Below are 16,591 nucleotides of genomic sequence, written 5' to 3'. Positions count from 1 at the left end.
TTTTGATAAATACATGATATTCTTGTTGACAATTTGGTAAAATGTGGTATGGATCCTAATTCTGTCAGGTGGATCGATAACTGGTTGACAAATCATACCCAGAGGGTACTTGTTAATGGTTCAGCATCTTCTTGGAAAAGAGTGACAAGTGGAGTACCCCAAGGATCTGTCCTGGGGCCTGTGTTGTTGAACATATTTATAAATGATCTGGATGAGGGATTAGACGGGATACTTATTAAATTTGCAGACGATAATAAACTGGGAGGGGTAGCAAATACAACTGAAGACAGCAACAGAATACAGTTGAAGAGGGATGTTGACAAACTGGAACATGTCCAGAGGAGGGCAACAAAGATGGTGAAGGGTTTGGAGACTAAGACATATGAAGAAAGGCTGATGGAGCTTGGTCTGTTTAGCCTAGAGAGGAGACGACTGAGAGGGGATCTGATAACCATCTTCAAGTATTTAAAAGGTTGCCATATAGAGGATGGAGCAGAGTTGTTCTCTCTTGCCCCAGAGGGACGGACCAGAACCAATAGGATGAAATTAATTCAAAAGAAATTCCATCTAAAAATCTGGAAGAAGTTCCTGAAAGTTAGAGCGGTTTCTCAGTGGAACAGGCTTCCTCAGGAGGTAGTGAGGTCTCCATCTTTGGAGATTTTTAAACAGAGGCTAGATAGCCATCTGACGGAGAGGCTCATTCTATGTAGGTTCAAGGGGGTGGCAGGTTATAGTGGATGATTGATAGAGTTGTGAGTGTCCTGCATAGTGCAGGGGTTGGACTAGATGACCCAGGAGGTCCCTTCCAACTCTATGATTCTATGATTCGAATTCTTGCCATAGTATTCCTCATTACGACAAATAGGTGTGAAACTTGAACAGGGATGCAAACTTATATGAAGAAAGTTGATTCATTTGCAGTGTGAGGTTGGAAAAGGGTCATACAGATTGTTACAACCCTAGGTGTGCAGTTCAAAGATTCCCTCAGAACCAACACACAGGAGTCCCAGGCATTGGGATAAAACTGAAGTTAGTCTTCATTGAAGAAAAGCAGGAAGCAATCAAAAGGAGATCATAGGCAGGCAATCATTGTTGAAGACAATATTACTCAAGGAAACCAGGGTTGATATACCTTCTGAACCCCACATCCCACCCCAAACCATATTTTGGGTACAAATGCTCATTCCCACATCCTGTTCTTTTTGATTACTTACATTGTGAAAACAGGAGACAATCTGTGTAGGCAACACACAGGTGTTGAGGAACTAGCAGATTGCTGTGAGTTAGCAGGATTGTTATGCATACCAATCCAGGACACCAGATTACGCATTTACACTGTAAAGAGCCCTCTGAAGAGCAGAGAGCTGAGAAACGCTGAATGTGGCAAGAAGGGAGGGACTACCCTAAGGAGTAGGACTTAAGCCCCGGGAGAAACCAACCAAATTGACATGAGCCAGGCATGGCACATGACACAGATAAGTGAATTCTGGAGTTCATCAGGCCTGAACTCTCATTAGAAGCCGAAATGACCAAACTAAGGCTGTTGTGAGAAGACAAGATTTACTGGAAAAAACAATTGTCTTTAATGCTTGGAAAAGTGGAAGGCAGCAGGAAAAGACGACGACCAAACATGAGAAACACTCAACTGAGAAAGCCATGGGCCTCAATTTGAAGAGTGTTCATGAAAGGATATTTTGGAAATCATTCATTCATAGGGTCACCGTAAGTCAGAAGTGACTTCACAGTATTTAATACTGTCAGACGCTTGCAATGATAAAAGACCCTTAGGGAAAATTAGTTCTATTTCTCATCTAGATGAACTTGATGCCATTTTCACAGTCTATCTTCTTGGGACTATGTAGGTTGTTGGAGCAAGTTATCTGCCTTGGAGCTGTCCAAGAGCACTAGTTCTCGGATCCAGCTACATTCCTGATTTGTCTCCTGCTTCTCTCATATTGAACCTCCACCTTCCCTTACATAAACCTCTGACTTCAGTCTCTGTGGCCTGCAGATCCCCATTTTCCTTCTCATGGTGAAATGTTTTGCCTCACAGGCTGCAACTAGCCACACTCATGACCTGGCTTTTTAAAAAGGGTTTACATGTCAGTTAAAGCACACAGTATAGTTCTTGGTTGGAGGCAGTATAACATGGAATACTGTGTTTTGATTAAGCCCCATATTAAAGGGCCTGCCCTTGTCCCTGACCTTAAAACTGCAATTGGTGCAGAATGTGGCTTCACGAGTGCTCACCAGGTCATCCAGGAAGGCTCGTGTTCAGCCGCTGCTGAAATAACTTCATTGGTTACCAATTTGCTTCCGGATCAGTTCAAGGTATGGGTTCTGACTTTTCAGGCTTTACGCAGCTTGGGCCTACCTACCTACAGGACTGTCTAAGATTCAGCCTACAGCGAGCTTAATTTCTAGTCATAGAATAATAGAGTTGGAAGGGACCTCCTGGGTCATCTAGTCCAACCCCTGCACTATGCAGGACACTCACAACTCTATCAATCATCCACTGTAACCTGCCACCCCCTTGAACCTACATAGAATGAGCCTCTCCGTCAGATGGCTATCTAGCCTCTGTTTAAAAATTTCAAAATATGGAGAACCTACCATCTCCCGAGGAAACCTGTTCCACTGAGAAACCGCTACAACTGTCAGGAACTTCTTCTGGATGTTTAGACAGAATTTCTTCTGAATTTATTTCATCCCATTGGTTCTGGTCCGTTCCTCCAGGGCAAGAGAGAACAACTCTGCTCCATCCTCTATATGGCAGCCTTTTAAATACTTGAAGATGGTTATCAGATCCCCTCTCAGTCGTCTCCTCTCCAGGCTAAACAGACCAAGTTCCACAAACTTTTCCTCATACATCTTAGTCTCCAAACCCCTCACCATCTTTGTTGCCCTCCTCTGAGCATGCTCCAGTTTGTCTACATCCTTCTTCAACTGTGGTGCCCCAAACCGAACACAGTGATGCCATTCTGTTTGATACAGGCCTTTTTAGCCACTGAGTCACTGCTGACTCATGTTCAATGCATGGTCTACTAAGACTCCTAGATCCTTTTCTCACATACTACTGCTAAGACAAGTCTCCTCAATCCTATATTGGTGTAGATGGTTTTTCCCACATAAATGCAGAACTTTACATTTGTCCCTATTGAAATTCATTTTATCCAATTTAGTCCAGTTCTTGGGCCTATTAAGATCATCCTGTATCCTGATTCTGTCTTCTGTTGTGTTTGCTACCCTCACAATTTGGTATAATCTGGAAATTTAATTACCCCCTCCAATCCCTTATCCAAATCATTTATAAATACATTGAACAACACAGACCCCAGGACAGGTCCTCTTCTCCAAGAGGATGCTGAACCATTAACAGCCATTAACTTCATTATGGTCACAAGCGATGCATTCCTACACTCAAGGATCTTTCCTAGCTCCTTCCCATTCTCCGTCTGATTTCTTGGTTGCAGACTCCCTTTAAGTTGATGATAGAGTCAAGGATTAAAATAGAAAATCTTGAACATTTTAACTTTCTTCATTGTCATATTTAAGTTGTTGGCAGAGTAATTAACAAAGGAATGGTGCACAACCTGATTAAAGAATAGATAAATGTTTATGGAAGAACTAATATACTTGACAGAAAAGAAAAAAGATTCCTAACCACATCTCTAGCTGAAAGAAGAGAGAGTGAATGTGGCACTTCAGAGAAGATGGGAGAAACTTCCCCAGGAGTAGCAATCTAGAGACAGACAAGGAATGACACTCAACAGTAGAGAGAAGGAGCTAGCCTCATTATCTTATCTAATTGTCTTCTTTCTGCCCCTCTCAGGGTCTTCTTCTCTGTATACTAGACACTGTGTTATTATTATGATTATGATTATTAGATTTATTTCCCGCCACTCCCTAATAGGCTTGTGGCGGGTAACAACAGTCTTAAAACCCCATTAAAAACCCCCGTTAAGACTTTAAAAATTCCCAACATGGCGGAGAAAAAGAATCCTACACCCACCCCCTACCAATCAGGCGGAGAGGAGCTGTGTACACTTCGAACCCCGGGGGGGGGGGGCAACAATCTACCTCGCCGACCCCAGCCTCAACCATAGACCTGTTGGAAGAGCTCCGTTTTATAGGCCCTGCGAAATGCTAACAGATCCCGCAGGGCCCGCAGCCCATTCCACCAGGTAGGGGCCAGGACAGAAAAAGCCCTGGACCTGGTTGAGGCTAGGCGCGTAAAGCCCTGTGGGGGGCATAGGGCGACAGGCGGTCCCTCAGGTATGTGGGTCCCAACCCGCGTAAGGCCTTGAAGGTTAAAACCAAAACCTTGCACCGTATCCGGGCAGCAACTGGCAACCAATGCAGCTGCCTCAGCACAGGCTGGATATGGGCCCTCCAAGGTGTGCCAGTGAGGACCCTAGCTGCTGCATTTTGCACTAGTTGAAGTTTCTGGACCAGGGACAAGGGTAGGTCCGTGTAGAGGGAATTACAGAAATCTAATCTGGAGGTGACTGTCGCATGGATCACTGGGGCTAAGTGATTGGGGGACAGGCAGGGTGCTAGTAGCCGGGCCTGGTAAAGATGGAAATATGCCTAGCCAGCTACTCTCTTGACCTGTGCCTCCACAGTCAGGAAGGTATCAATGGTCACCCCCAAATTCCTGGCTTGGGATGCGATGGTAAGTTGAATCCCTGCCAGGGTGGGCAGGCATGCTTCCTGATCCAGCCCCCTACAGGACCTCCGCCTTGGAGGGGTTGAGTTTCAGCCGACTCTGCTTGAACCATTCTGTCACCGTTTCCAAACATCTGGCGAATGGTTCTGGGGGAGAGTCCGGGCGGCCGTCCATGAGGAGATAGAGCCAATAGCCATTACTTTTTTCTTCTTGATGTTCAGCTGTAATCCTGCTCAGCCCAAATTTCCTGAAAAAATTTGATTCTACTTTGTTTCCCACTTTTGCATTCAAGCCACCTGTGCATCAGCATATGTTCTTTAGATCAGTGGTCGTCAACCCCCGGTCTGTAGCCCGGTGGTAGGCTGTGAAAGCCTCGCTACCGGGCCGCGGCGGGGAAGAGGGAGGTGCCTCCCTCCCCCCTGCAGCATTGCGCTCAACGGTCCTTCACTTAAGGCCTGGCGAGCACCACTTAGTGTGGAGGGAGGTGCGGCCGCCGGCATGCCGGCGGGCTCAAACGAGCTTGCACAGAGCTCTGCGCAGGCGCATTTGCACCCACTGGCACGTCAGCAGGTGCAAACGCGCATGTGCAACCGCTTTGCACTTGCACGTTTGCGCAGAACTGTCACGCATGTGCCCTACCCCCCCTAGCAGGCGCAAACATACATGTGCGAAAGCTCCGCGCATGCATGTTTGCATGGAGCTGCCACGTGTGCGCGGCGCCACCGGGCCGCCCTCTCCCTCCCACCCCTGCTAGTGGCCCCCAGCCTTTAAAAGGTTGGGGGCTGCTGCTTTATATGTGTGATAAATTTCTTCCTGGACACTTGCACAAATGCTTTCAATTTCTTCCTCTTTAGCATCTTTAGTTGGTGCAATAACTCGACCTCTGGTTATGTTGATATGTTTTCCATGATGTCTGATCGATGTTATTTAGTAACATTTTGCATTATAGTCTGATAGCTTGTGTTTTCCTTGCCTCATAATCGGAGCAATTCCATGTCTTCTCTGTCATTTCCTGAAAAAAACATTGTGTAATTGTCTGACTGAAAATGTCCTAAACCAGCCTCCTTTAGTTGACTCATTTCCAGGATTGCAATGTTTAAACACTCCATTTATTATTTTATCATTGCAAGCTTACCTTAATTCATATTTCTCATGTTCCACATCTCTATTGTATGTGCCAAGCAACTTCAGACCTTCCTTTCACATTCATTCACATCAATAACTGATTATCATTCCTTCGGCTTTAACCTAATTAAGAACAGTGCAATCTGACCAGGAGCGCCTGTCTTCTAGCACTATATCTTTTTTTTTATTTTGGATTGTCTCATCATAGGCTTTCAAGGTATGAGATGTTCAGAAGTGGTTTAGTATTCCTTCCTCTGTGCAGTACTAACCAGGGTTAGCTGAAGTGTCACTTCCACTATCTACAATAGATCCTCTGCCAGCTGCCCAGTAGCTACCCTTCAAGGACTTCTCTGCCCCAATCACCACTGGAACTATCCATTATCTTCTGCTGATGTGGCCACTGATTCCTTAAGGGGGTGGATGAATCTTAATCTGGTGTCTCAGCTGTGACCATTCCACTTTGAGTGATTGTGCTAGGTCTAAATACCTTATGGTATTGCTCTCAGCTTCACTGACACTCACTAAGGTGTGTGTCCAAGAAAGGCTACACTCAAAACAACCTTACTTTGGCCTAAAATTAATGCATTTAAAACAAATGGGGACACTGTTGTCATGGTTAGAGAATGCCATGTGTCTACCTGGAATGAGAATTATATAAACAGTAGTATTACCCCCCTCCCTTTAATGGTCACCAAACACAGTTCTTTGGATCAGTGGTCCCCAACCCACGGGCCGCGGCCCGGTGCCAGGCCGCGAAGGCCTTGGCGCCGGGCCGCAAAGGCCTTGGCGCCGGGCCGCGAAGGCCTTGGAGCCGGGCCGCGGCTCCTTCTTCCCTCCCCCCCCGAAGCGAGAAGCTCGCCAGGCTGCAAGCAAATCGGCCGCCAAAGCGGCAGATTAGCTCACGGCCCAGCAAGCTTCTTATTTTGGGAGGGTGGGGAAGAGAAGCTTGCCAAGCCGCAAGCTAATCGGCCGCTTTAGCGGCCGATTTGCTGGCAGCCCAGAGGGGCCAGGAGGGGGAGCCGCGGCCGCCGGCACAAACGCGCATGCGCGTACTGCCGCGCACGCGCATTTGCGCCCCTACCGGGCGCAAACGCGCATGTGCGGCAGTCCGCGCATGCGCATTTGCGCTGGGGCTGCCGCGCGTGCGCAGGCCCCTGGGCCGCCCTCTCCCCCTACTACGCCGCAGCGGTTCGCAGCAGGCGAAAGCTTGCGGACTGCTGCTTTGGATCCTTCACTATGCACATATGCCTCACATTGTTTTGTTTGGTCAATGGAATGGGAAGGAAAGTCATCACAACAGATTATGACCAGTTTACAGCACCTGAACGTGCTTCTTGAAGTCTCTGCTCAGGATTGACTCCTCTACCCGTTTCATTTTCTCTTGGAAGGATGCCAGCTGGGAACTCAGTCTGTCAATCATCTCCTGTGGTACAGAGAAGGCAAAATAGCAACATAAGCCCATGAGAAAGCCTGCTCTAACTCAAAGGCCATTTGAATAATACAAGTCTTCAATCCCACCTGGAACACCTTTAGGTAAGTAATTACTCGCAACTCCTCTTAGGGAGTTCCAAGTAGCGGAGCAACAGCTGAAAAAAACTCCCCCCATCTTGCTTTCCATCAGCTCAACCTCTGCTAGGGTTAGTTCCCAAAGAAAGTCTTGGATTGGTCAATATGGGTTGAGGTGATCCTTCAGGTAGTCTAGGCTTCAGGTAGCCTCAGCTATTTATGACTTTAAAGGTCAAAACCAGATTATTATGGCACACATGGAATTCTGAATTTGAGGAAGAGCATGGGATTGAGGGGTGGGTGGAAAATAGCTTTCAAACGTTCTTAATTCATGAAGGCCAGCTCTGCTTACTACCTTGAGACCATCCACTTGACTCCCATTAGTTAAAAACTGCACAAGCAAATGAAGCAGAAACATCAAGAGATAAATCATATGGAAACTGGTTGTTGTGTTTTGAAACACTTTCACTTGGAATATCCTAGGCTAAAGAAAGAAGCTCTGTAAAGACTATTCATTTTATTTGGGAGCTCATGAAATCAAGGGCGTAAGGTAATGCAAGGTAGTGCTGTAGAAGCCTAGCTAAAAGATTGATGTCATCTTCTCTCTGAGCATTTGATGAGCAGCATTGCATCTGGGGCATCAACAGTGGCACCTGTAAAGAAGACTGGGACCTTTCATAGGATTCTCTCAGGAGCAGCTTTTCTTGATCATTTGCTTTCTGGAGCTCTGCAAGGGAAACACCAAATAAATGATCAGAAGATCTGAGAGGAAAATTATTGCAATAGCCCAGGAGAGTGAGCTTGTAAGAGGGACCTTTCTCTCTCTTGGTTGTGGAGAATCTAAAAACATATGGATCAGCCTCTACTCCACAAGAACCTAGGGTTACCTATCCCAAGACATAATGGATGATCTTCTTGGGAGTATGGCTCACTAAAGAACACATTCACAAGCAGCAGAGTCATTACCAACCTCTAGAAAACAGAGGCATTTGTGCAGGTTTCGGTATGCACTGGCATTATCTCCCTTTGTTTGCAAAGAGCCATTAAACATAGTTTTGAATCTATAAATCTCCCTGTACCTCCACTTGTACCGCAATCCTTATTTGCTAGCCTTCTACCCACAACTGCTTCTAAAATGTTTCAGGATGGTACCGTATATATTCGCATATAAGCCGACCCACATATAAACCGAGGCACCTAATTTTACCACAAAATCTCGGCAAACTTATTGACTCTCATATAAGCCGAGGGTGGGAAATGCAGCAGTTACTGGCAACTTTACATTAATTGAGCACCAGTAGGTTAAATGTCTTTAAATACTTATCTCAAAGAAAAAACAGCAAACTAGCTCTGTAAGTGCAAAAGGGGGCCAGCAAACCAGAGCAGAACAACAGTACCCAAAGTTGGCAACCTCCTACAACAAGTACAACAGCTACCCAAATGGGAGAATGGACAACTCTAACTACAGCTACAGTGCCCCCCCCACCCCCGCCAGACAAAGCACTGAAATAAAGAACTGTAAAACTCAACTTTTAAAAGACACACAACCCTAAGAAGAAAAGGCAAACAATGCTGCCCCTCAGAAAAAAGAAGAAATAAACATTAGGAGAAACACCCACCCCACCCACAGAAACCAAAAGAATAGTTTGGAAGAAGTGAAGGCAAAAGGGGGGGGGGGGGAAAGACCAGAGTCCCTCAGTCAAACCGTTGCTGTCCTACAAGCAGCCATAGCAAGCAAGCTTCAGTTTGCAGGAGGCTTGCAGAAGCAATGTAACGATTGGCTGGCTGGGAGCAGGCTGTTATTTCATTTACCGTATATACCCACGTATAAGCCGAGGAGCACTTTTTCAGTATGAATAATGTGCTGAAAAACTCGGCTTATACACGTATCAGGAATAACAATCTAGCTTCCAGTTTAAACCAGAGACCAGTTTAGACTAGATACAAGCTCGCTGTAATGAGTCAAAAGCAGTTTTGAGGTCCAGAAAGCCTGCATACAATTTCCCATTCTTGTGTCTGGTGTATTTCTCTGCCAGATTGAAAAGAGTAAGGCAGTGATCAGAGATTGACTTCCCCTTGGTGAAACCTATCTGTTCCAATCCTACCACTGTAGGTATCCAATCGAGAAATCTCCACGCTAGGTGGCTTGCATATAATTTTCTGATTATCGATAGGAGACTGATCAGTCCATAGGTAGTGGAACTTGTTGGCTGCATTTTTGTAAATTGGTATGACTACTGCTTGCATCCATGAGACTGGGATTACTCCATGTCAGTCAATGATGGTAAACACTGAAGTTAGTATGGGTGCTCGGATTGAAGGGAATTTTTAAAGGACATCCAGGCGGACTGGGTGAGGGCCCACTGCCCTGATGATTTTTAGTGCAGACAACAGTCACATGCCTCACAATGAACGATTCTGTTCTTGTCCAACCAACTCTGTTGAGTAGATGTTCCATCTACTGCTTCATTGATCTAATCATTCTTTCGATCACAAGCTCTATTTCCCCCCATTACTGGCATTAAAATTTTGGGTCTCCGATGAGTCATTAACTGGTTACCTGCTTGAGGATAGAGTCCTTCATCTCTGCAGCTGTAGCTTGCTTTTTATGCAAAGCTTTTTCTAATTCCTGATCAATTATACACCTATGATGAACCATCTGTTCCACATAATATATTTCTGGTAAGGCCTTGGAGGATGAGCATGTCTCATGGCTTAAGTGCCAATTAGCATTTAATACCCAATCAGGGCAGCTGCCCTGCCCCTGAGTGCCTCCTCCTCCAACCAGCTTGCCTGTCTGTCCAGCAGCCAGCCAATCACCTTCTATCCCCCACCCCTGACCACTCCCTCCTACTTCCACTTCCATCTGAAGTTTGAAGGCTGCAAATCCCTGCTCTGTGAGAGCTGCCCCTGCCGGTAAGTTCCCTAACAGCTGCCTACAGCCTTTCCAGGTCCTGAGGAGAGAGAGAGGCCATCTGCAGAGTTCTTTTACCACCACCACCCCAATCTAGCATCCGTTGTATTCCTGAATGCAATGGGCTTGGCCCCTAGTTTTTAATATTTCGTTTCTTATCTATAATGCCAATAAAGGTGTATGTATGTATGTATGTATGTATGTATGTATGTATGTATGTATGTATGTATGTATGTATGTATGTGAAGGGCCCGAAGTCCTATCTTGGGGTCTCTGCCCTTCTTCAACTCAAGACAACCCACCCCACTGGTGGGGTAAACTCACAAACCAGGAGTCATTTTAGGCAGGTAAGTGTTTTTTCTTTCTTTTCTTTTTATTTTCTCTAGCAGTACACCAACGTGCCTTCTATCTACGCTACTGAACACCCACCACCATACCTTCCTTTCTCCTTCCCTTTTATCCCCCCGTGTATCCCCGCCTCTTTCACTTAAAGCTTCCCGCCCTGTTACACCCCACTGTCGGTTTCAGGCGTTTCCCTTTTCCTCTGTCCTCCCTAGGTACACTCTACCCTGTTCTCTCCCTCTAGGTTCTTCCTCAGCCGCACCCTCGGCCTGGCCCTTCCCCGGGGAGCGAGAGCTGAGTTGCTCCCTTGGAATTCAATTCACCTTCCTCCCCCTGCTCAGGCTGGTTGAGAAGCGCTTCCAATCGCCTCATTCTTCAGGTAAGTCTCTCTTATGTTGGTTCCCCATCTCTCTTTCCCCTCTTCCGGTCTTCTGAGTCTGGGCGGGTTCAGCTGTTCCTGGACGACTTGCTCTGCTCTCGACTCCTCTGGTCTGCCTCCAGACGCTTTGCCATTCCGGCGTTCACTCGCCTCGTAGTTGCCGTATGTCAGAGTGTCCTTCTCCCATGCCTCGTATTTGTCCTCGCTGCCGGCTTCTTCTTTCACCTCTGCCCCTGTTTTGGCTCGCGGTAAGTCTTTACCTCTACCCCTCTCGCCCTCTTGTACCTTCCTCCCATACCTTGAAGACCCGCCCGGAGAGTATGTATATGCAAATGCATACGTGTGTGTGTGTGTGTGTGTGTGTGTATAGTTAGGTGCGAAGTCATGTCCGACCCATCGCAACCCCATGGACAATGATCCTCCAGGCCTTCCGGTCCTCTACCATTCCTCGGAGTTCATTTAAGTTTGCACCGACTGCTTCAGTGACTCCATCCAGCCACCTCATTCTCTGTCGCCCCCTTCTTCTTTTGCCCTCGATCGCTCCCAGCATTAGGCTCTTCTCCAGGGAGTCCTTCCTTCTCATGAGGTGTCCAAAGTATTTGAGTTTCATCTTCAGGATCTGGCCTTCTAAAGAGCAGTCAGGGCTGATCTCCTCTAGGACTGACCGGTTTGTTCGCCTTGCAGTCCAAGGGACTCGCAAGAGTCTTCTCCAGCACCAGAGTTCAAAAGCCTCAATTCTTTGATGCTCAACCTATCTTATGGTCCAACTTTCACAGCCATACATTGCAACTGGGAAGACCATAGCCTTGACTAAACGCACTTTTGTTGGCAGGGTGATGTCTCTGCTTTTTAGGATGCTGTCTAGATTTGCCATAGCTTTCCTCCCCAGGAGCAAGCGTCTTTTAATTTCTTTGCTGCAGTCCCCATCTGCAGTGATCTTGGAGCCAAGGAAAATAAAATCTGTCACTATCTCCATTTCTTCCCCATCTATTTGCCAGGAATTGAGAAGGCCGGATGCCTTGATGTTGAGTTTCAAGCCAACTTTTGCACTCTCCTCCTTCACCCGCATCAACAGGCTCTTTAGTTCCTCTTCACTTTCTGCCATTAGAGTGGTATCATCTGCATATCTGAGGTTGTTGATATTTCTCCCTGCAATCTTGATCCCAATTTGTGACTCCTCTAATCCCGCCTTTATCATGATGTGCTCCGCATACAAGTTAAATAGGCAAGGTGACAGTATACAGCCTTGCCGAACTCCTTTCTCAATTTTGAACCAATCAGTGATTCCATGTTCAGTTCTCACTGTTGCTTCTTGACCTGCATATAAGTTTCTCAAGAGACAAATAAGATGCTCTGGTATTCCCATCTCTGTAAGAACTTGCCACAATTTGTTGTGCTCCACACAATCAAAGGCTTTAGCATAGTCAATGAAGCAGAAGTAGATGTTCTTCTGGAACTCCCTAGCTTTCTCCATGATCTGTTGGCAATTTGATCTCTAGTTCCTCTGCCTCTTCGAAATCCTGTCTGTACTTCTGGAAGTTCTCGGTCCACATATTGCTGGAGCATAGCTTGTAGGATTTTGAGCATAACTTTGCTAGCATGAGAAATAAGTGCAATGGTGATGTAGTTTGAACATTCTTTGGCATTGCCCTTCTTTGAGATTGGAATGTAAACTGGCCTTTTCGAATCCTGTGGTCATTGTTAAGTTTTCCAAATTTGCTGGCTTATTGAGTGTAGCACTTTTACTGCATCGTCTTTTAAGATTTTGAATAGTTCAACTGGAATGCTGTCACCACCACTAGCTTTATTGTTGCTCAGACTTCCTAAGGCCCATTTGACTTCACATTCCAGGATGTCTGGCTCCAGGTCAGTAACTACCCCATTGTGGTTATCAGGGATGTTAAGCTCGCTCTTGTATAGTTCTTCTGTATAATTTTGCCACCTTTTTAAAATCTCTTCTGCTTCTGTGAGGTCACTACCATTTTGGTCCCTTATCATACCCATCTTTGGATGAAACGTTCTCTTCATAGCTCCAATTTTCCTGAAAAGATCTCTGGTCCTCCCCATTCTATTGTTTTCTTCTATTTGTTTGCACTGTTCATTTAAGAAGGCATTCTTATCTCTTCTAGCTTTTCTCTGGAATTCTGCATTCAGTTGGGTGTATCTTTCTCTTTCTCCCTTGTCTTTCACTTCCCTTCTCTCTTTAGCTATTGGTAAAGCTCCCTCAGATAGCCATTTTGATTTCTTGCATTTCTTTTTCTTTGGGATGGTTTTAGTTGCTACCTCTTGTACAATGTTGCGAACCTCCATAGTTCTTCAGGCACTCTGTCTACCAGATCTAATTCCTTAAATCTATTTGTCACCTCTACTGTATATTCGTCGGGAATATGATTTAGTTCATACCAGAGTGGCCTAGTGCTTTTCCCTACTTTCTTCAATTTCAGCCTAAATTTTGCAACAAGAAGCTGATGATCTGAACCACAATCAGCTCCTGGTCTTTTTTTTACTGACTGTATAGAACTTCTCCATCTTTGGCTGCAGAGTACATAGTCAATCTGATTTCTGTGTTGAAACACAGGTGCAAAGTCGTGTCCGACCCAAAGACACGACTTTGCATCTAACAACAATATATGGGTCGGACACGACTTTGCACCTAACAACAATTATATAGATACTAGTCAAAAAGCCCATTGTATCCAAAATACAATGGGCGCTAGCAGACTGGGGCAGAATAAAAGATGGCTTACCGTTGAGTGGGTGGGCTCCCTGGTGGCGTCTTCTGGCTGGCGGCCATTTTCTTTACAGAGGCGGCGTGTGCCGGGCCGCTAGGGGCCTGGGGAGCTGTTTTCTCCCCCCACCCCCCGATTTGGAAAAAATCTCCCCAGGCCCCAGGGAAGGCGCTCCGCGGCTCTGCGAGCCGCGGAGCGCCTTCCCCAGGGCTTCGGGAGCCTTTTTCCTTCCCCCCTGTTGCGAAAAAAAGCTCCCCAGGCCCCCGGGAAGGCCTTCCCTGGTGCTTGGGGATCCTTTTTCCTTCCCTCCCCCCGTTGCGAATAAAAGCTCCCCGGGGCTTGGGGAGCCTTTTTCGTCCCCCCCACAAGCCTTCTCCCGGCTGGCGGATCGGCCTCGCGGCGTCGTAGACACCGCGAGGCCGCTCCGCCGGCTGGGAGAAGGCGGCCAGGCCCCCCCGCCCCCCGAAGCTCTCCCAAGCCTTTTCCCAGCCGGCGGAGCGGCGGAGCGGCGTCTACGACGCCGCAAGGCCGCTCCGCCGGCTGGGAGAAGGCTGCGCGGCCAACCTCTCACCCATGGCTGTCTCCGCGGCTCGGCTGAAGCTTTGCCTGCTTGGGGCGGGATGGACACTTGGAGGGGCCAATCAGGAGCCGCTTTGCGGCTCCTGATTGGCCCCTCCGAGTTTTTATCCCGGACAGGGCCCGCCCTAACTCCTCCCACAGTGCCCTTACTGCTTTATTCAGTATGTGGCGCTCCGCGCCACGGGGCTGTTTAAAGATGTTTAGTGATGTTTGCCATTGCTTGCCTCCACACCACAACCCTGGTGTTCCTTGAAGAATTAGCCATGGTATGATCTGGTCACCGTTTTCCTGGGTGACCTCCCGGAAACGTTATGAACACTGCCATGGGTTCCCTAGTTGATGACAAGAGAGAAGCAAATGTAAATAACAACACTGACTAAACATCATCTAGAGGTGCTTCTTTTTTCCCTGATAAGGACTTTGAGACCATGAATATCTGCCTGCTATCCAGATGTTCATATCACTGAATCTCTGTTAAGTATAAAGGCAACACTTACAACATCATGGGATGCCTTAACCCAGTGCTCTTTAAACATGACAATGGATATAGGGCTTGGAAGAGGAAAAGGCAAGAAACAATGGTTCTGTGTTGAGTTTAGCAGTATATGTAAGTTAACACACAAATTCTGGACTCACCTTGCAGCCTCTTTTCCTGCTCCCTCTTCAGCAATTCACACTGCTCAGAGATCTGCTGTCTACATTCTAAATCCTTCTCCTTTTCCACCTAAGAAAATGGGAAAAAGTATAAATAATGTGGGGTTTCATAATGTTAACAAAAGACCCACACTCTTCTATCCTGCTATTGCTTTCCATTAGGTCAATGATTTAAATAACTTGATCTGATGTACACTGTTCTCAAAGGCCATTACTATCACTCCCACACAGTGCTGATGAATATCAGTCCCAGGGAAGAAATACAAAACGCTACGGGAGTGTTGATGACATTCCATCAGACATGGTGAGAGCAAAATCATGACAAAAGAGAACGGTGAAATTCCAACCTGGCTTTTAACTTCTAGACTAAGCTTCTCATTCTCAGCTCGGTGAGCATTCTTCAGAGATTCTTTCTTTTCCTGGTCTTGTTGATGGAGATTGGTGATCCTGCTCCTCTGCTTCTCCAGCAGCTCTGCCTTCTCTTTCTCTGCTTCTTCATACACATGTGCTGCATTGGCTATATGTTCAAGGAGGAGGGAAACAAGTCAGCTAATGATTTAAAGGTCCACAGACAATGCTCATTCTATTCCTCCTCCCCCCACCCTCCAAACTGAGAAGAGCAGTTCATAGCCTGAGAAGAATATAACTTCGGCAACCTTTAAATGGGCAATGGACAGGGCAAGACCCTGGGTGGCTCCAGGTTGCTGCTGAACAGGGATTCTTGAGTTAATGAGCAGCAACTGGAAGAGGGGTGTACTAGAGGCCGCCCCAGAAGCCTCTTTGCTCAGGTGAAACAAGTCCGGAGCACTTTCACTGCTCGTAAAGTGACCATCAAAGACAAGAATGGAAAAGGCTTGTCTGACCAAGCCAACATCAAGGATCGATGGCAACAATATGCAGAAGAATTATATGCAAACACCAAGGTGCCTCAGTCACCAGCCAAAAACACCCGACACGAATTGGAACTGCCTATACTGGAAGAAGTGATCTGGGCTCTGAAACAGCTCCCAAATACTTAGGCTCCTGGTATAGATACCATTCTAGTGGAACTACTCAGATCTGCTCCACCAGCAGCAATCACAAGATTATGCCAAAAAGTCTGGGAAACTGGCACATGGGCAATAGACTGGAAAAGGTCCATTTTTATCCTGTTACTAAAGAAAGGTGATACTCGCATCTGCTCAAATTATCAAACTATAGCCCTGATCTCCCATGCGAGTAAAATCTTATTGAAGATCATTCGGAACCATCTCAAATCAACCATTGATGCTCAGCTACCAGATGTCCAGGCTGGTTTTCGACATGGTTGTGGCACCCGAGACCGCATTGCAAATTTGTGCTGGATTCTTGAAAAAAAAAACATGAATATCAAAAGGCCATCTATCTATGCTTTATTGAGTATTCTAAAGCGTCTGACTGTGTTGATCACAAGAAGCTATGGGATGCCTTACATGAATTGGGAGTGTCGTCCCACTTAACCCGCCTCGTCAGTTCATTGTACACTGACCAGGAGGCCACAGTATGACCAATATATGGAGACACTGATTGGTTCAAGGTCTGCCAAGGAGTGAGACAAGGGTGTATCTTATCACCCTTTCTTTTTAACCTTTATGCAGAAGTAATAATGTGGAAGCTTAATCTGGAAGAATCTGTGAGCAGAGTCAAAATAGGAGGTCGTAACATCAATAATCTCC

At 46.5% G+C, this 16,591-nt stretch overlaps 1 protein-coding gene across 1 annotated transcript in view; it reads right to left on the bottom strand.

Annotated features, from left to right (window-relative positions):
• Positions 1-16,591, bottom strand: part of CCDC69 (coiled-coil domain containing 69) — an 82,639-nt gene that overhangs the window by 13,827 nt on the left and 52,221 nt on the right. Inside the window, exons 3-6 of the mRNA XM_077326530.1 lie at positions 15,245-15,414; positions 14,880-14,967; positions 7,954-8,027; positions 7,116-7,217 (exon numbers count right to left, since the gene is read on the bottom strand). Coding sequence (XP_077182645.1) covers positions 7,116-7,217; positions 7,954-8,027; positions 14,880-14,967; positions 15,245-15,414 — 434 coding nt within the window. The remainder of the gene's footprint in view (positions 1-7,115; positions 7,218-7,953; positions 8,028-14,879; positions 14,968-15,244; positions 15,415-16,591) is intronic.

Source organism: Paroedura picta, chromosome 3 (assembly GCF_049243985.1).
Source record: "Paroedura picta isolate Pp20150507F chromosome 3, Ppicta_v3.0, whole genome shotgun sequence".
NCBI lineage: Eukaryota > Metazoa > Chordata > Lepidosauria > Squamata > Gekkonidae > Paroedura > Paroedura picta.
This window is presented reverse-complemented; position numbering and strand designations above follow the sequence as displayed.